The following is a 21385-nucleotide window of genomic DNA, read 5'->3' as shown; positions in this document are numbered from 1 at the left end:
TCTGGGGCTACTTTTCTAACCACGGAATTGGCGATTTTATCAAAATAATGACATTATGAAAAAGGAACAGTACAAAAAAATTTTAGAACAAAATGCCGTACCGGGTTTGCGATTCATTGGAGATGGATTCATGTTCCAACAGGACAATGATCCCAAGTATAGTTCCAAATTATGCAGAAGATATTTGGAAGAGAAATAGGCACAATGGGTGTTAATAAATATGGTTTGGCCTCCTCACAGCCCCGATTTCAATCCCATGTATAGTATAAAAAGTATAAAGTATAAAATGAAGTGTACGTTATATAATGTAATCTCGGTTACAAGCAAAAAATGTTAATTATCAAGTCAATTATTTTATATGCATCAGCTGAAATCAAAATTGACCAAATTTGGCGGAATATAATTATGAGAAGAACATTCTTATCTATTTGTGAGACATTGCCAGATTAAAAATTTTCATTAGAATTGGACTTTTAGATTATCATTCTCTTGAAGCATTTAAAACTAAAAGTTGTATATCGGTTGACCCTGTGAACGATTTAAGCGAGTTCTAGTGATAATAGAAAATACTCTGATTGTCGTTATTTAAAAAATGGGGATTATCTTAGGAGGCGGTCATTGGCAAATGACTTATTTACAAGACGAGATCAAATTTCATAGGAAGTCGTGATTGTGAATGTTTATTTGTTACAGTGAAATTTACCATCGGTTAACATATTGCATCGTCAATTATTTTTATAGTATGTCGGTAAGTAAGTAAATATTTATTTGGTCATTGTTTTTTTTATTCTGATGTGATTTTTGAGAAAAATTATGAATATTTAATCTACAACTGAAAATAAAAGTGTGTCGTTATCGAAAATTTATTTTTATAGAAAAGTAAAGGGATTATTTGTCTTACAAACTTTGTTCGAAGTTAGATGAAGAAAGTTAAAGAGAAAACAAAAAGAAAAATCTTTTTTTGTCGACCAAAGATGACCAAATATATTTTAGTGAGAATTAAAACAATTAAACTTGACTTACGACTTTTTAAAGGTTTCAATGAAACTTTTTTAGAATTAATAACCGCCTTTAAAGAACAAAACCTTGATCTTGATAGACGTTCTATTGTCTTAAAGCCGAGTTTACACGTATCAAGTAGCTAAAGCAAGTTACTAAAGCCAGTAACTAAAATTTAAGTCCAGTTTTTCAACGAGTGTCTACATTTTGATAAGTATTCTGGTTTAGTTGTCAATACGTACAGCAATACGGCATTGTATCTTGGACATATGTGGTGAGTTATCAGAAACACTTGCGGTTCAAATTGTATTCAAAATCTAATTTTGGTCAAGCCCTTTCGATACAAACAAATCTGATGTGCTATACCACATAGCATCCTGAGCGTGTTCATGCATATGTCGCGGAATTCAGACGTATGTTGCTGGGAAAATAGTTGTTCTACCTACATTCTGTGCATTTCCATCAGCATTAATAGCATCCCGTACATGAATGTATTCTTCAGAGCGCAGTTTTGCCTAGTTCCACTTGTTAAATGTGAATCGCTCAGTTATTCAGAGGCTGAACGGAAAACTGTTTAACTTTCAGTCTCTGAAGACGATAACTTGGTGATCGAAACGCGCGTCAGACAGTGTAATCGAGAGTGTTGGTGTAGTTGTGTTGTAAACAGTGTATTCAGTAGGTTAGGTTAGGTAAGACATTTGACTGTGGCCGAGATATTTTTGGGTTATATCATACAAAAGATTAGGCACACGTAAAAATTGTGTATAACATTTTTTTGCAGACCTTTGCATAAACTTTATTTTTGTTAGAAAATTTTTCCTTTAAAATCAATATTTCCGTAGATATTTGGTAAAATTGTTATAACATTGAAGGTGGCTGGGAGGCAAACGAAACTTTATTAGTTGGGATAATCTTCTCTTATCAAGGGCCAAATTAACAGCATGAAACTTCTCGGAATTTTATCTATCATTTATTCGGTTCGTTAAGCAGCCGCTTTGGATAATTTCCATTTTAACTCACCTTGTATAAACGTAGAAAGGTCCTTGAGTTTTTGTGTAAAAATCTATAAGCACGCGTGAGTGAAAAGTCTCAACTGAAGCTCTACACAAAGTTTCAAAGTGCTATTTCGATCCATTTTATTATAGCAAAGCTCGAACGACTTTTCTGTCAAGTTGTTTTGGAAAATGTCTCAACTTGAGTTATAAAATTTTTGACTGGAGAAGTATTAACACGAACACAAATCAAAAATAGAATGGAGGTTTATATCTATAATTTTAAATAATTAAAAATTGGTCTAAGTTGTTTCGCTGGGGACGGGAATCATTAGAATATGACTCACGTGCAGAAGGTCCTGAGACGGTGACTACTCCATAAAACATCAAATTACTGGAAGAAATTGTTATAAGTGACAGGCACCAAGAAACAAAAGAAAATTCAGCACAAACAGGCATTTCCAGAATAAGTATTCTAAGGATCCTAAATGAGCTTTAAAAATCTAAAAGAGATTCCATGGAATGGCATCGGAAAAGAGAGTCGATGCTTTATGATAATGCTCCAGTTCACATTGCTTCGCTTTTCAAGGCTTCTGTACACGAATATGGCTTCATGGAGATTGGACACCCACCATATAGTCCTGATCTGCCCTTATCCGATCATTTTTAGGCCAAACTCCAATGAAATTTTACAGACGACGTCGATATTTTTGAAATTCCCGCGACCTCGCAATCATTGAAGATATAAAATTTTTGTATCCTGGAAAGAATTATCGACCTCCAATGGAAGAGGATGAGAAAAGTGACTAAATTTTTGTGGAATAAAATTGCTTTTCATTTCTTTCTATTGTTTTTATTGCTCTCCCGGGATCGGGACATACCTCGATGCTATCGATTCGGTTAGATTAGGTTAGGTTAGGTTCGGTGCATTTACCATCGTATTTATATTTTTCTTTCCTTTTTCGTGGCACGAATAGGCCTTTTTTTGGCAGAATTTCCAAGTCCTCTTGGCGTTTTTCGGAGGTTTATCCCATTTTTAGTTCTGAAGGCTGAGTAAAAGATTTGATAGCGACAATGAAATTAAACAGGCGGTGTACGAAAATTTTGATTCTAAACATGAATCACATTTTAATAGTGACATAAAAGTTTTAGTCAGACGTTCTGTAAACTCGGTATTTTCCACTGATTTATATAATACAACTGTTAGTTTTGTTCCCACACATTACGTAACGTTTTGTTTTTATTTATTTAAATACGTTCACCTCGCATTGGATTTTATCCTCGAATATAAAGATCGTGTATGGAATTTCTTCCTTTCGAGATAGAAAGGAGGTTTGAGCGGAATTTTAATTTCTATTAACCATTTAAAATGTCATTTAACTTCTTCTGAATTAATAGAATAGTTAATTAGTTCCACATTTGTAAACATAAACTTAGGAGGTCATTTGTTTTTATTTCCTTGTGACTAATATAAAAATTACTTATATCCTACTACCGCGTTTCAACGTACAAAGCTAATAATTAAGGTTTATGTTATATTTTACTATAATATTGTTAGTTTAAATTGTTCAGGATCGTATTTAGTTAAATAAACGCAAAATACTGCATGATTATTCATTTATGGTACGACATAATAAATTTCTAATATTTACCGATGTTGATATGATAATTGATCCTATACCTGGTAATAAATCGGAAAATTAATTAGCCAAGGAAGCTTTCTTTTCATAATTTTTGGAAAAAACCAATATCCTCTTCATTATAACACAGGTAAATGTTATTATTAATCTCAAGCGTTTACTACCCACCCGCGTACTAAAGTCAATTTTCTAAGGATAGTGTACTGTTGTAGATTTGAATTTTGAATTTATTTTTGTGTGCATTTAAAGCTATATTTTCATAGTTTCTGTTTGAATTTCAACATGGAACCTTCGACTTCAGGTATGTAACAACATTTTAATAAAATTATATCTGCAAAAAAGTTTATGTATTTAGTTAATATTATTTAAAACAAAAAACAAAATAGAAAAATATTATTTTAAAATTTTCCATAGTTTTTATTTGGGTTCCGATATACTACAAGTTTTTAAATATTTTCTTTTATAATTGGTATTATCTAGCTTTTCAAAATTGTTTAATTTTCTTGCACTTATTTGCACTTTTCCTTAAAAAAATTTTTTTGTCTGTGTACTGATGAAATAAATTATTTTATTTCAGGAACGAAATCAAATACCATGTTTATTTCAAGGAAAGAACTTTTTAATATTCTCACAATTTCAAATAAAAATGAAATTGATGAACAATTTGATTATTTAGAAAATGAAATAAGTTTAAATCGCGCTGGATGAAAGCGTTCAGGATAGAAAAAGGTTTCTCAAAAATAATGCTGAGTGGCTTGATACATCAATTTCATTTACAATAAGAGAAGATGGAGAGATTCCTAAGAGGAAAAAAAGTCGTCCAAAAATTCCATTTGAATCTACTTCCCAGAGAACGAATCTACTGAAAACAAAACAGTTGATAGAGTCTTCATCAATTAATGTATTAAATTATTCCACTCAAATGTGTTTAAGAGCTACTGGACAAACGTGAGCTTCAAAAGTGTTAGAAGAAAAGCATTTGGAAAGTCGTCTGAGAAACAAATTATGTCAGGTGAAGACGGTTTAGCGGTTTTAGTGGACGCGACACCAATATGACATAATCAGGATGAGTGCTCCAGAAAAATTTCCTTCTTACAAAGGTGTTCAAGCTATATGTAATAGCTAGGGGCGTAGTTACCGCCGTATCAGTCGTATCTATGATACCTACCGAGGCCCCTAACGTGTGTAAACAAAAATTAGTGAAATGTTATCCCCAATGTCCCTTAATCTCGTGTTTCCCGGGAAAAAAACATATGAAAAATTCAGAAATGACAAAAGTCAAAAAAGCAATATAGTGCTTGTCACATTTTTTCTTTACTATTTGAAATCATCAATCCTGTTTCTAAAGCTCTACAGCATGAAAATAATGACTTACAGAAAGCTAGTATTTTATTAAATAATCTTTTGAATAGACTGAGTGAAATAAAAAACAAAATTCATTCAATAGTTTGCTAAATGACACCAGAGATTTAGCAAAAGAGTGGAAAGTAACAACTGTTTTCAAAAATAAATGACGAAAGATAACGAAGCGTTTTGTTAATGAGTTATCACAAGATGAGAGAATTTCAGACCCGGAATTATATTTCAAAGTTATTATATACTATTGCTGTTTAGATATATTAATTTCTCAAACTAAACAAAAATTTGAGAGCCTTTGTGACCTGAGTAATATGTTCGAAGTATTACAACCGGAGAAACTCTTACCTTCTTCAAACGAAGTAATAAAAAATGCTTTCGGAAAACTGTCGGCTAAATACAGTCAAGACATCTCAGTTATGAACAATTAATTACTCTGAAAACATGCTAAAAATCTGATATTCAAAAAATTCATTCCATTAAGGAACTCATGGAATTATTGCTGATAAAATTCAATAGCCTAGCATAAAGTTTTCCAGAGGTAGTAACAGCATGCCTTCTATTCGTGACACTTACAGTTACGACCGCAACAGCTGAAAGAAGTTTTGCAAAATTAACTGATAAAAAATTACCTTAGGACTTCGATGGAGCAGGAACGTCACTATTGTTTATTTATACATTCAGAAATGTTAGAAAACCTGAAATCGTGTTCAGCTATAGATGATTTAATAAATCAATTTAACGAAAAAAAAAAAAAAGTAAGACAAGTGTATGTTTAATTTGATTTATTTGGCTAGCTCAATTACTAGAAGGAAGCGATAAATTATAATCAATAAATACTTATTTTAATTTAATGCAAGCATTTTTGTTTCTGTTCTGTGAAAACTTTACCCTTCATTTGGGCCCCCAACTAATTTTGATACAGGGCCCCTCCAAAGCACACTACGCCACTGGTAATGGCTGTATATTTTGTGTATGGATATCTAATCACGTAAATAAATAACTAGAAGAAAATATTTATATCTTACGATAATGTCTTTTTGAATTAATGTAATTTATTTGTAGTAATAATACATCCTATTGATAATAATCAACTTTGGCATATATTTATAGAGTTCTTGATTTATTACCAGGTATAGGACCTTTTTGCCCCAGTATGCGTTAGATGATAACCAGCACAACTAAAAAATATTCTATTCTTCTCTTTTTCAGTTTCTTTGGACAGTTTTCTTTTTCTGTAAACGGCTCCAGAGAGTCTTAGTTCCGAGCTTGACATATGAATAAATTTAAAAAAGTTTTGTTTTAATTTACTTCTAGATTACAGTCTTAACAGACTATCAAAGCAGCTATTATGTGAAAATCATATAAATAAAAAAAAACGTATATCCACTAGCTTACCTTTAATAACCAGGCTCTACAACACACGTTTTATTAGGATGAAGTTTGATATGAATAACTGGGTAATATAGATCTTCAATCAGTACCACAATATTTTATTTTCATATAAGGGCACAAAAATAACAATGGATCTCAATTCGGGACTTCACAAGAAAGATTTGATATGAATTTACAGATTCCTATCTTAGTTGTTTATCGTATTTTGGACATTGGTTGATAGAGGGTGCTAATTATTAGAAAGGCAAAAATGAGAACACATATTATTGGTAACAGTTTCAAATTTATTATTGATTTTGTATTAAAATAACTGTAAAAAAGGCAAAAAAACAAAAAATGGGATTTTCACTAACAATAAAGTGGTGTTTATTTTTTGTTTGTGGTATGCATTATTCAGAGATGTTTTATTCTCAAATTACTTATTTTTTTGAATTTAAATTTGCATAAAATCGGTTTCGAACGGCCGACCCGGATATCCATTCAAATGCGATTGAAGTTGAAGTATTGTGATAAAATTATTATTACAGAAAAATCAGGATAAAAAAAAAGAATAATTTTTCAAAATTATTTTTTTATTCATATATTACATAATTTACACAACTTTCATCATTCATCATTAAAAAAAGCGCCAAGCACTCCACCTCATAGGTGGTGAGGAAATGGGTGCATATTACGAATAAAATATTTTTTCAATTTTTTCAACTGCGATATCACGGAAATGGTAATACTTATGAAAAAAGTGTTGATACATTTTTTGTAGAGAATCGGATGATCTACAATTTTTGTCTAAACGATTTTTGCCGTAAAACTCACCGTTTAGCTGAAAATCGTGAAAAACCTATTTTTGCAAACTTTCACCATCAATAAAATTTTTTTCCCAAGCGGGATTGATGGGGACTTTTCACAATTCATTTATAATAGTATTCTGAGCACTCATACCAATTTTCAGCTCTATAGGAATTTTTGTAACCTTACTTTTATTTTAAGGACTAATTTGACTGGACTATAATTGTTATCTAAACATTTGGACGTACGTCTTCCAAATTATTTAGGAAAATGTATTGAATGTGTGTACGTTGACACTGTCATTTGTATGGGAAGAGACAGAAAAAAGTAAACGACTAGAATGGCGTTGTTTGTTTTCCACAGAACTATTAGTTCAAACACAACGTTTATCGAGTGTGTTTTTCTTATGAAAAACCTAGACTAGGTCAAGTTTTTTTTGAGGCTCCCTCAGGCGCGAGGCCGTCGATGGTCGCTGACGTCGCCGACGCCTACCTCTGCCACTGGTTGGAACTAACTCTTACAATTTAACCAACTGGTAAAAGTTATCTTCTTGTTGATATACACAATTTGAAATAATTACTGATAGTTAAGAATCATCTCATCAACAGGTAAATTGTAAATGACAATCCGGCCTTAAGTATATAGGATTGATGAGAGATAAAATATTCGTTTTAACAGTAGAGTCACGATCGAATCGCACTCATAGTAAAATTCCCTGTAGTTTGAACGATAAAAAACTCAAAATAATTTGCAGGTATGTAGAGTAACCGCCTTCCACCTTGTAAAGAAGGGCGTAGGTCGAGCTGTGTAGATTAAGTGTTTAGTGGTACCCTAATTTTTGCTGTGACTTACAAGAGGTGTAACTGTTATATCTGGTTATTGTTAGATAAGTTTTTACAGCTCACAGAACGAGACGTAACCAGTGGGGGAACTGCTGGGTGCGTTATGCCAGGTCGGTATTAAAGAGAGAAAGGTATCCGGATATAAGGAATAGTAAATGTGCGAGTCCAGCTTTTAGTTATTTGTTATTTTATTCTAATATTTGGTTATTTATAATAAAAATAAACTGTGAACGTGAAACTTTTTTTTTTCGAAACTCAAAAATACATGCAATAAAGAATGAATTCATTAGTTAGGTCAAATCGTAGCAAATATGTCTAATATATGAATTAAAAGTATTAGTTTCTGGCTGATAAAGAATGAGAAAAGTTGATATTTTGTATTAGTAAACAATTTATCTTAAACTAACAAACAAATATAATTAATTTGGTATACAACTGATTGTTAATATAGATATTCTTTCCTGGTATATTTTTTGAATATTAAGGTCCTTAATTCGATGATATATTTAAAGATACATCAAAATTACAAGCCTTTTAAAGAAAATTCGTTTTTGTAAGAAGAAGAAGAATGCAAAACTTGAAAGCTTAAAGCCAATCATCTTTTGATAGGTGCATCCTCAATATTTTTCCTACGATTCACTCTCTTAATGATTCCAATTGAGGAACAGGGTCCTACTAGCACATGCCATGTTTCTTTAAATGCGGTATACTAGCGAAACACAGTTGCTTCTGAAGGAATTTCATCAACAACTTCACGTTACAACCAAACAATACTGTAAGTTGTAGTGTTCGGAAAAGACATGCCTTGGTAATTGAATTTCCAGGCTTGTACTTCTCAAAAGAAACTAGTCCCGATAAATTGACGTTCTGGGCATTTGTAGGCGAACTGAGTATTCATGAGCAACGTCTGCCTGTCGAGTAGATCTTACAAAAACTGCTCTAGGTGGGATTATGATCTACTGCCATGGTAGTATCAGTCAAAGAGAATCAAAGAGAGTCGAACCTTTTTTCTATGTTTTAAACTGTCCAATTGCTCTCTTCTGTATTGAATCAAGCATCTTCAGGGTATGCTTGAAAGCTCCAAATGTACGAGCAATACTCCAAAGATGGGCGAATCTGGGCTTTTTGAAGGGTTGGAAGTTGTTTCGGGATATGAAGCTTTTTGATCCTAAAGACGGCCCCAAGTTTTTGTGAGCTGCCTTAGCTAATTCGGTACCGTGACTAGGACCAGGACATATAGCACCCAGCAAGCGAATTTGCGGGGATATTTTATCTAGACAGGACCAAATTCTGAGTCGCAGTGCCATACTTCATTGTAATTCCATCTTACTCCAGAATGTTTTCAAGATTGATATTGATGGTGATGATTATAGATTGAGATAAACCACTGGGGAACGCCAGTTTTGATATAAAGCCTTTCTGAGGTGTAAACATCGATAGCAACCAGGAGTGAACGGTTTTTGAGAAAGCTACCAAGCCAGTAGATTAGAGAGGACAAGAAACTGTAGAATCTTAATTTATTTAGAAGGGTTGGCATGCCAAGCCCTGTCAAAAGCCTTCATTATTTCCAGTACGATTACTCGGGATTTTGAATATTTTTCTATAGCTTCAGTCCATACGTTGGTGACATAGACCAGGAGATCCATGTTTACGGAAGCCGTATTGATGGCCACTCAAGATTTGCTGGTTTATAACTTTCTCCATGACCTTGGCAATGGCTAGGACTAAAGCAATCGGATGGTAATTATTGGCAAAAGTGTTTTTTCCATTGTTTGGTATGAGTTGAACCTCAACAAGTTTCCAATCTTCAGGGAAGATACCTCTTTTATGTGATAGGGAAAAGAGTTTGCAAAATGGATGTTTACTTAAACCAATTTTGAAATAGCAATTCATATGTTTTACTATTCACTATTAATCCACGGATAAATATTAGTTTTCTGGTTTGAAATATTGGGATATTCTAAAGCGAGAATGATACATTCACTAATAGTCGAGGGGAAAATCATTTCTATTATTATAAGAAGTATGTCCGGACCTGGCTTCTACAATATAAATGAATTGAATTTATCATAAAAAGATTTTGATAGACTTCGTTGACTCCAGTTTAAGCCGAAACTTTTCACGATTGCATTTCAAATACTTGACGAGATTTTAGGCTATTGACGGTTTATTAGCATAACAATAAATTACTTGTAGTGTGAGAAAATATTTTTAGTTCAGTGAATACGAGTTTTCAAAGATTGCGAAACTTGAAAAAACTCTGATTATTATCGAGTGTCAATTAATTTTTAATATTTTTTGATAAAACTTCGTTATAATCATGGCTGGTGTAAGTTGTGAGGATTCGGTTATAACTTTAAAGAATTTTCGTGAAAAAATGGATTTAGCTGAAGCGTTATCTGAAATAAATATAAATACAACGTCGAAATCTAGGAGAAAAAATATTAGAAAAAATCAAAAGTTTGGATATTATGATGAAGTTTCCGGGAATTTCGTTCCACCCAAACAGCTGCTCATATATTTGGCAAGGTAGTGTATCATTTTTTATATTTAGATGACCTCTTGTGTGAACTTATTAAATTAGAATTTTTCCTCAAATAATACGATTTAAGTACGATAGATATAATATATACCTTTTAACCCAAATGGATGTTTTTTTATCTGCTCATGTAAACAGTTTTGTAAATTTGGCGCTGGTTCCAGGATATTTCTTTTTGTCCTATTTTTTCTTATTTTCTCCACTCAGAATTCCCCTAATATATACCAAAAGTGATCTTTTTTATTATCACTTTACGCAAGGAGTTCATATTTTCCTTCTAAATTATACAGTGTGAGGCAGCTGTATTTATAAGGTCCTAATGGTGATATTTTTCAAAATTATTTTCTCATAGTCATTTATCATCAATTTAATCTACAATTTAAAATTATTTCCACCTTTTTCTGAGTAAAAAACTATTATCTAACTTCGTAGTAGTTCGGTTGGTGGCTGCTGTATGGAGATGCGTGTAGATATAAAAGTTGTTCCAAGATTAGTTATAAAAATCCACCATACGAAGCTGGAAGTTTTTATTATTATCGATATTTTTACGTCAATCGCAAAGACATCGATCAGAAAAAAAATGAGTAAACTAAAAATACAACGCGTTTTGAAAAATGTAGCTTCTGTTTGTCGAAATAATCCAGTAAAAAAATATGAAAAATTATCAAAATTACATTGTTTATTTATTAAACAAAATTATTTCGGCTTTGTAAAACAAATAGAAACCACTTTTGATGGCAATTGCCAGTTAAATGTATTAATTGCTGAAGAATTGTCCTTCAAAATCCTGTTTACTTTTGGACTTACCACCCAAAAAGAAGAGAGAGAGAGTGAAATGCTTTATTGTCGAAAATTTATAGACAAAAACTTGTAAGAACTAAAAAAACGAACATAAAAATAACTAAATAAAATAAAATTTTATTATACAGGTTAATAAATCGAATTAAACCATTATGCAGCATGTCCGGAATTAAAGGCTCTTTCCAGTAAATATACCCTCAAATTATTGCGGAATGCGGGAAAAGATGATATCGATTTGATTTCAAGTGGCAAGTGATTGTGCATTTTTTGTATTGTAAAATATTGAGCCCTTAACTAATTCTGAACAGGTAGATGAATGTCGTGCTTCGCGTTTCTGAGTGGATAGCCGTAGAACCTTTTCGAGGCGTGCTTAGGCAAATGGATTCAAAGATGAATAAGAAGGAAAGAGTCAGAATTTTTAATCTTTTAGAGAAGTTCCTGCAGTGAGCCCTGCTGTTTAGTTCGAGTAAATATCTAACAGCTCCCTTTTGTAGTTTGAAGATTCGCTTAAATTGAATCGCATCACACGTACCTCAAAGGGAAGGGCATATCGGAGATGCGACTCAATAAGGGCATAATAGAATGTTAAGGAGAAGTTCAGTTCTTTTAAAACTGATCTCAGCGTATAGATACGGCAACAACAATAGACTTGTTCTAAAAATAATATTGATTATGTTGATAATAATTATTGATACATCATAATTAACCTTCGTACTCTTAATAAATGAAAGTAAGGATTTTAAAAAAATATGTGTTTTCTCAATTTATTATTTATTACATTTGACATAAACAAAACAGAATGACTGTTGATATATGTTCCAAAACAGACTGAGTGATACGTAATTTGCGGTCTAAAATTAAATCATTAGAATTGAACAAGGTAAGCAAGTAGAAATTGCGCACTTTTCAGTTGTATTTTAAATATCAAACTCGACGTGTTTTTCAATCTACAATCTTATCTATAACAATTTCTAACAATTATTCATATTCTTGATTATTAATTTTCCGTAAACTTTATTCAGCTCACTGTAATGACTACGAAAGGAACAAACGTCCGTATATACAACTTCCGAGAATTGTGTTTTAGTGAATATCAAAACTGTGAAATAAGAACCTTCAAGTTTAATTGACGAACTGAAAGTAATAGTGAAGTGATTTTCGAGGATGGCTACTAGAAATATGATTCGGGTAGTTAGGCGGTTTAGTAGACTCAACATTTTACCAAGGTAAGTTTATACAACCTAAAAAAATATGTTATAAAAGCCTTATACTTTAGTAGGAGTCTCGAATACGAACGAATGAATTTTTGAGTTATGATAAAGTAAAGCATCAAATTCAAAATAAGTACGAAGTTAATTTTTGAAAAAAATTCAAAAAGACTTGGAGAATTAATGGAAAACAAAATAAACTCGATTTTCATTTTACTAGAAAAACTACATAATTAAAAGAATTAAAGGTTAAGGTTGGATCATTGTAATTTTTTTCTAATTTATACGATTTCTATCGGTAGGGTGAATTCAGAAACACACATAAATAACTTAGTTAATTATTAACTTATCAGGAAAACTTTACTAACTTATATAATTTGTTTAAATTTTTTTATGTCGTTCTGTTCATTATGACTTTTAATTATAAACTAACAACTCCGCTAAACAAACTCTCTTATATACCCAAAACGAATTTATCAAAAATTCTAGAAAATAAACAAACAAAACAAATAAATAAAAATACCTTTCTAGAAATTAGTTAAAAAAACAAATTTAAGCAAATCGTCGTTATGATAAAAACATATATAGAAACAAACATCAAACGAATTCCGCTTTCGCAAAATTTTAGATTTTTATTATAACCGGACAAGGCGGGCTTCATGGGCCATGTCCAGGACGAGTAAACAATGTATTTATTCATACTATGTATAAAAGCAAGTTCAGGTTGAATCCCTTTCTAATCATTAAGAAATTGAACTTGTCACATCATTAATCATCTTTGACATTTTCGTCATATGTATTAATATGCATTTGAAAGATTCTATTAAATTTCTATTGAATTAGGTTAAGTACTAACGATGTATAAACAAGAGTAGACTTTTGAAAAAGGTAATTTATGCATAAATAATCGATTTTTTGAATTATATTTACAAATAACATAAGAATTTTAGTATTAACAAAATTTTATTACTGGAACTGGAATTTCTGTGATTCATTTTAATACTTTTTTGACCTTTGGAAAAGTTGGTGTTTTCAGTACGCCCCCGAAATAAAGTACCAGAATCAGTAGTGGCTATCACCAAAAAGTCGCAACATGAAAATAAACTCGAATGACTAAGTCAAAAGCAACAATTTCAATGATCTGCTATTTTAATAGTCGTGGGGTGGTCTACAAGGGGTTTGTTTCAACTAGACAGACCTTGAATAAAGTATACCATTGCGAAGGTCATGAACAATTGGATGCTGCTTGACTATAATGCACCCTGCTACCCTCCCTGCGATTTATTTTTATTCCTCAAAATCAAAAACGTTGTAAAAGGATTTTATTTTGTATCGACTGATGATATACAAATATTGCCGAATGCTGGAATCAAATGACTCCAAAACTGTTATAACGCATGAAGCAATTGCTGGAGATATTCATACTGAAGATACTTTTCACAACACTACTACACCAAAACTAACAAATACACTCTCTGACGCTTTAGTCTCTGAAGACGATAACTTGGTTATCGAAACGCGCATCAGACAATGAGAGAGATAATATATATAATATCTTACTTCACATTGAATTGAATTATGCCATTGAGTCTATGGTAAATTGTAGAATTCTACCACAAAAGAATAAGGTCTTTCAAAAAGGAATGTCTTTGTCAATCTTCGGAACTTATTGAATGTATTTGTCATTTTAATTCCGAAGGTAGTTGAAGGTGATGAAATTTTTTACCAGATCAGAAGTGGGTATAGTTAAGTAAATGTTGAGTCTCTCAGTTGAGTTGCGAAAGTATTTGCTAAACAAACAAACGGATTCTGAAAAGAAAAGAGCGGAGAGAGTTAGAATTTTGTATTGTTTTAAAATAGAATTCGTATTGTGTGTGAATTTAATGATAGATTCGAAGAGGTGCAATCTACAAGACCCCCAGAAAGGAAAGCCATACCGAGGATTCGAATAACGAGTAGTAAGTTGTTAAAGCAGTACCAGAATCGAGCTGTTCAGACACAGATTTAATCGCAAAACAAGCAGGAGATAAACTTTCTACATGTATAGACCATTGAAGGGCACCGTCAATATGTATACCAAGAAACTAGAAACTCGTATTAAGTCACTGTTGAGCTCTAGAGCTGGTAAAGCTCCTTTATAGGATAAAAGTTTTTAAACAGAGACCTTTCGCGTCAGACCAGGACTTAATAGATATGAGATCATTGCCTGAGGTAGAATGTAAAGCTTGTTTATCTGCACCACTCCAGGTTACACTGGTGTCATCTGCGAATAAACTGAATTTACCATTAATTCGTGAGTCTGTGATATCATTAATGAATAGCAAAAGAAGAATTGAGCCCTGAGGTACTCCACTGCTAGCTGGCGATTTATTTGGAATTTTGGCATTAGCTCTTACCAATTATAAGATATAAACCATTTTAAGAGAACACTTCGGATGACGTAATATTCCAGTTTCTAAATCAGAATTTCATGATGAACACAATCGAAGGCACTAGCAAAATCACAAAAAACTCAAGCCGTATAAAATTTATTGTTAAGTGAGGTATGTATTTAATTGAGAACAGAAAACGTAGCGTCATTACTGCATTTATTAGATAGGAAACCAAATTGTTGAGCTTTCAGGATTTTATGTTTAAAAGAAAGGGTAATAGACGGCTTTTTATTAGTCGATCAATCTTCTTCGATAGAATTGGTAATAAAGGAATAGGACGATAGTTAGTGAGTACCAAAATAGTATTTTTTAATAAATAATTTCCACAACATTACTCATTATTTAATTGTGATACCTCGTGAAATTATTTAATCAGTATCGGTAATTTTGATTGTATTGTAAACATTGGGGGAAAGCACTAACTCTTCGTTCATGAGGATTTCTCCTCTTTGACACATTTATGAAATTATATTCGAAAGTACCTGTAAAAAATAAACGTTTCAATAGAAAAAAAAAAAAAAACAAAATAAAGTATATGTGGTATGAAATTACTTAACACATGCCTTCTAAAAATAGCAACAGTTATGTAAATATTTTTATTTCCATTATTCAACATGTGAATTGTATAGCATGAAATGAAATAATGAATCGACAGTTTTAATTCAACAAACTATAGTTTAAAGTAAAATTTTCTTAAGTTTATTTTTATCCAAGTTTTCTTGAGTACGTCTATTATTTTTAACAAGTTTATTCAGAAAAATGTGATGCTCCTACGGTCATTATTTCGTACCGCCAGTAGATTAATACCAAGGTGAGTAAAACGGAAGCAATATCTATCTTGACCTTATCTGAGTTTGAAAGTAAACCCAACAATTAAATAGTATAGAGAACCATACAACGACTGACGTTCTATTTATTGTTTTAATCGGGTAAGATTATATTTATTTCAAATAATTTTAACAAAAAACTATGTTATTTCGAAAATTACAATATACAAGGGGCGTTCAAAGTTATCTTTAATGGTAATTCTTTTGGTTAGGGTCTACGAAATATAAAAAATCCTTGCCGACAATTTTGTTTGATCTACCATAGGCGTAGATACCTCATTTTATAAATTTTTTGTTTTTATAAATACTTTTAAAAATATGTATGTCTTATGCGAGAAAGTATTCGTTAAAAAGCAATCGAATCATTATAAATTGGACGGTATTATACGCTGTTTTTTAGACAGATGCACTTAATTATAGTCCTACTTAGAACATAGAAAAAAATCATTCTTATATATCGTTAACTTGCTACAATTGAATATTAAATTATAAAACGTAAATAGACGAGTAAAATGTACCTATCTGTAAGGGCGTTTGGTTTAAACAAGGTACCAGACGTGAACTGAGCCCTTTTTGTAGCCCAATCGTCTATTAGAACTTCGGTAGGCTTTTATCTGACGCAAATAATCTTGTCGCCATTGAACTATCCGTCACGATTCGGTTATTGCCATCCGTTTATTCAGTTTTTTGTGTTTAAAACCACAGGCTGACAAAACTTGACGCAATTCTTCTAAACTGGTATAGTTGTATTCAGGATAATTTGCACCCTCTGCATATAAACTATCTGTGAATGATCCAGAGCAACCCCTTTCGTGACTACTCGATAAATGGAAAATTTATTTACTCTAGTTAATTCAGCAATTCTTATTATGACTGCATTATCAGATTGCTGAATATTTTCCTTTTTTAAACATTCGATTATATTCAAAATAACTTGCTGTGTTTGTATAACTAAATCTTCATTATTAGATTCATACCTGTCTTTATTCTCACTACACTGTGCAATTTCTTTGTCTTCAATCGTCCATAAGAAATTCGTTAATTAAATTAATCTCAACAAGCGACGCCACTGTTGTTTGGCAGGAATATTTCGAAGAAATCGCCTTCGGTCAATAGAAATGCATTTATGTTTACAATTCGATGTTTGTATTGGTAAACAGTGGAGATGATGAGTCCACGTGGACTGACGGTTTGTTAGATGTTCACCAAATTTTATACGGGAAGTAAAAAAATATAGCCATATACGTCGAGATATTTTAGGACATAACAGTAAAAAGAATAAAAAAATTATATAACATTTTTTGTAGAGCTTCTTATTTCTTATGACCTTCATTTTTTGTTGGATTTTTTTACTAAAATCAATATTTTCTGATATATTTAGTAAAATAATTATAACTTTGAAGGGAGCTGCAAGGCAAATGAAACTTTATCAACAAAAATACTTCTAGGTATTATCTTTTCTAATAAAAGACAAACTTTGGCAAAAAATTCAGCGAAATAAGGCGGTTCATCTTTTAGGAACTCCACCCCTTTTACACGCTAACAATGTTAATATTTTTTAGGTTTAGCGTATTTTTGATATTTAAAATAATAATAAAATTATTAAAACAAATTTTTACCAATTATTTTATTTTCTTGTGATAAACTTTCTCCGCATATAGATTTAACCTTTTTAATACCACTCGGTACCGTCTATGATTATTATATCGATAAACAGTGAATTTAAAAATAGATTCCACATTGATCTTGCCTTGCATTAAAGCAATATTGATATGAATAGTTTTGTAATAAAACTTAGTGTGATTCTAAATTGTAATTGATAATGATCAACGGGTTTCCTTGTGAAAAAAACGCTGACAACGTTGACGATTACAATTATGATACAGATAACGTTTGTGTGGATGCGGTCAAAAAATGGATTATACGTGTGAAATTGAAGTAAGTTTCATATCATATGAATATTTTTATTATTTGTAAAACTGGTTGTAGAATCAAAGTGCAAACTATATATTTTGATAATGTATAATTCGGTGCGTGATTTTTTGTTTTAGAAAAATAAATTTTATACAATATTGTAGACGATATTACGGGTACAAATATTTCGCTTCGTTTTTATTATTTTTGATTATCTTCAAATATGGATGTTCGAATGAAAATGACTCTTGAACATACATCAAATTTTTCAAAATTAACTCAGTTAAGAAGCAAACTATTTTACCTGTATTTGATAATATAAGTTTCGATCCATCTAATCACACAATGGAAGATGAAGAATGGAAATTTTCTTATAATAAAAAAATCCATAACTTCGGTTCTACTTAACTGATAATAGCAGTCTTATCTAAGACTGTAAAACAGCCCTTTTCATCAAAAAAGAGTTATAGACTTGAGCTAATAAGTTACATTTTGTGATGTAGTAAATTTTACCAGAGAAATTTAGGATGCAATTTTTGTACATGTGAACTCAGTCTGCCCAAAAAATCTAACCAAACCCAAAAATGTTAAAAAGCTTCAACAATGATTAGGATGCGAAACTTTTAAATAAGAAAGGGGGTCGTGTGGAAAGGGATTTTAGTCCTCTGTTTAACAATATATAGTTTTTTAAATTTGGAGCATTCATAACTGAGAAAATTAATTTTTAAGATTGAAAATTTTGATAATATCTCTATCACAAAACAAATGATGTCGTATAATATTTAGAATGTATTTTTAGATGTACTTTATAATTATTTAATTAAATGGAATGTTCAAAATGACCACCATTCACTTCTTGACAATAACAGAGGCTATTTAGGAATTTTCGTACAACATATTGTATGACCTCAGGGGTTAATTTGTTAATTTCTTCCGTTATCCTGATTTTTAAATCAGCAATATTCTCTAGTCTTTTGAAATTTACTTCAGATTTTAAATTACCCCATAAGAATTAATTGAGAGGAGTCAAATCGGGGAATCTAGCCGGCCATTTGATCGTTCCACATCTTCCAAACCACCTATTGGAAAAAACTTGGTTTAAATAATTCCAAACTGTACGTGCTAAATGCGGTGGAGCTCCGTCTAGTTGGTAGTAAATAGATCGATCAATCTCATTTGGATGATTAACATCAGGAAAAAGTCTTTGTAATGTAGGCACTAAGAAGTTGATAAAAAAATCCAGATAAACCTCATCGTTAACTGTGCCCTCAAAAAATTAAGGTAAATAATTTTATTGTTAATGATACCAGCATAAACGTTCACTTTTTTCGAATATTGAATGTGAGCCTCACACACCCAGTGAAGATTTTCTCTGCTCCAATATCTACAGTTCCGTTTAAATGAAAAGTCGCTTTATCAGAAAAAACTGTTTTGTTTATCTTTATTTAACTTGTGAACCAACTGAACTTTCTAAGTTTTCAAATTGAACATTTCTACCTGGGTTTTCAATATTTTTTTCACTACCTGTGTCAATCCGAAAGATCGTTCGTCGAGTGCACCAGAAAATTTCATCTGCCGAAGTGAGTCCTAGAGATGGACAAACATACGAACTTTTGAATAATTATTATCATTAAGATAAAACGAAAAACTATCAGAAACATCTAAGATTTAGGTTAGGTAGCTTAGGGTAGGTTAGGTTAGGTTAGGTTAGGTTAGGTTAGGTTAGGTTAGGTTAGGTTAGGTTAGGTTAGGTTAGGTTAGGTTAGGTTAGGTTAGGTTAGGTTAGGTTAGGTTAGGTTAGGTTAGGTTAGGTTAGGTTAGATTAGATTAGGTTAGGTTAGGTTAGGTTAGGTTAGGTTAGGTTAGATTAGGTTAGGTTAGGTTAGGTTAAGTTAGGTTTCACGAAACTTTTTTCCATTTTTGCTACCTGTAGACTGCGACGTGTTGACCAGGGTATTTATTATTAAAAATTTCACTGTCATGTCCTGTGACACTTTTTGCCCAAATTTATTAGTTAATTTAAAACAACAGTTGTGAAACCGTAGGTCAGGTAATTAATTTGACATCCCCCGTAAAATAAGTCAAAACGTAAAATGTCCATCTTGACGAGTTATCAAGAAAAATATATGAAAAGATTTAAGAAATAAAAAGATGAAGAAATATATAAGTAATATATAGTTATTGTCATCCTATAAGGCTTTATAAAATAATTTAGTTAGTGCCCTATGGATGGTAGAGTTGAAAAGAAGTTTCTCTTAACTTTCAAATGTATCCGTTTAAAAGCGAAAAATAGTATAGTTGAATAATTTTCGGCGATCGCAAGCAATTCGGGAACGATCTGAAAAGGCAATGTACGACAATTGATTTTTTTTTCATTTTACAACATAATCTTCTTCAAGATAATTGATTGATAAAAATCTGTCCCCTGCAAGTGAAGCTTGCTGAAACAGGAAAAAGTGCAATTCCGAATTTTAGCCATGGCGCTCATCGAAGTTGTCTTGAAGCGCTTTATTCCTTTCGAAATAATTTATCTTTTGAAGATAGTTGATGAACATAGTTCCAACGGTAGTCACTTTTTCGCTCAGGAAACAAACCGTTTTTACTTCTGTAATCTTGCCTGTACCTGCGTTCCAGGAGTGTAGTGGTGGGGCTACATTTCATCTAAAGTTAAAAATATCCTACTCATCTTCAGATCGTAGTCGGAAACTTACCAGACGACACCCGTATTCAAAAATATGCAATGATACGTCACAGTAATTTTATGGGAGAAAGCTTGTAGATTATTTGTTAAGATATAATGGATTGATAGAATAGTGGGACATTAAATGATGTAATAAAATGTTTAGTTTTTGTAATATTTAAAATAATAATTTCATTGGCGTTTTGCAACACGTGTTTATAAAAAATACAAACGTTACTGTTCACTATCAAAAGGTTGTATTCGAAGTCCATTCTACGGCTAGAAATAGATTGATCGGATGATTCATTCTCTCCGAGTTTATAGTCAGGAAGCCAATAATGTTGAAAATTCTCTAAACACATTTTTATAAACTTCCAATAAAAGTGTGTTTGAATATATTATATAACCTGACCCCTACTAGAACAAAGTTTTTAAATTTAAATACAGGTAGCTAGAGAAATATGTGAATTACGATATAGTCTAGGAGCCAGGTACAAATTTGGTCAATTTGGTCAATTATTCGAGGCGAAACTTCGTAAAATGCAGTAGAAACTTATACTATGAATTATCGCGACCGGCAGATGCAACTCCGTGGGTGAGGCAGGCAGCAGCCTCGCACCTATTTGAAAATTTATTTACCTAATATTTTGAAGGAAAAACAAAGTCAGGTGACAATAACATGGTGGATTAAACGTCAGCTGGATGCCTCAACGTAGAAAAACTTTTATAATTTCAATGATTTCTCTCCCCCCCCCTCTCCAACACTCAGAATAACAATAACTGACGCGCGTTTCGATAACCAAGTTATCGTCTTCAGAGACCTTTAATCTTCAGTTATCATCTCCAGAGACTTTCAGTCTTCAGTTATCGACTTCAGAGAACGAACTGTTTCTACTACCACTACACTCACAATGACACTGTCCTGACGCGCGATTCAATAACCAAGTTATCGTCTTCAGAGATTGAAGATAAAT

The 21385-nt window shown here is 31.8% G+C and overlaps 1 protein-coding gene across 5 annotated transcripts in view; it reads left to right on the top strand.

The window, feature by feature from the left end:
* Nucleotides 1-552: 552 nt before the first annotated feature.
* The window catches only part of LOC130896303 (nocturnin), a 30889-nt gene continuing 10056 nt past the window's right edge, over nucleotides 553-21385 (top strand). The window contains exons 1-2 of one of the 5 annotated variants that reach the window (XM_057804303.1): nucleotides 553-748; nucleotides 12373-12576. In XM_057804303.1, the coding sequence (XP_057660286.1) occupies nucleotides 12515-12576 (62 nt within the window). In that variant the 5' untranslated portion in view covers nucleotides 553-748; nucleotides 12373-12514. Of the gene's footprint in view, nucleotides 749-10111; nucleotides 10540-12372; nucleotides 12577-15640; nucleotides 15802-17556; nucleotides 17756-21385 lie in introns of those variants that run through there. The other 4 variants (XM_057804305.1, XM_057804300.1, XM_057804304.1 and 1 more) reach the window with 4 other exon arrangements.

The sequence above is a fragment of the Diorhabda carinulata genome, chromosome 7, assembly GCF_026250575.1.
Source record: "Diorhabda carinulata isolate Delta chromosome 7, icDioCari1.1, whole genome shotgun sequence".
In the NCBI taxonomy this organism is placed as follows: Eukaryota; Metazoa; Arthropoda; class Insecta; order Coleoptera; family Chrysomelidae; genus Diorhabda; species Diorhabda carinulata.
The sequence above is the reverse complement of the archived record's forward strand: the minus strand, read 5'-3'. Positions and strand labels throughout refer to the sequence as shown.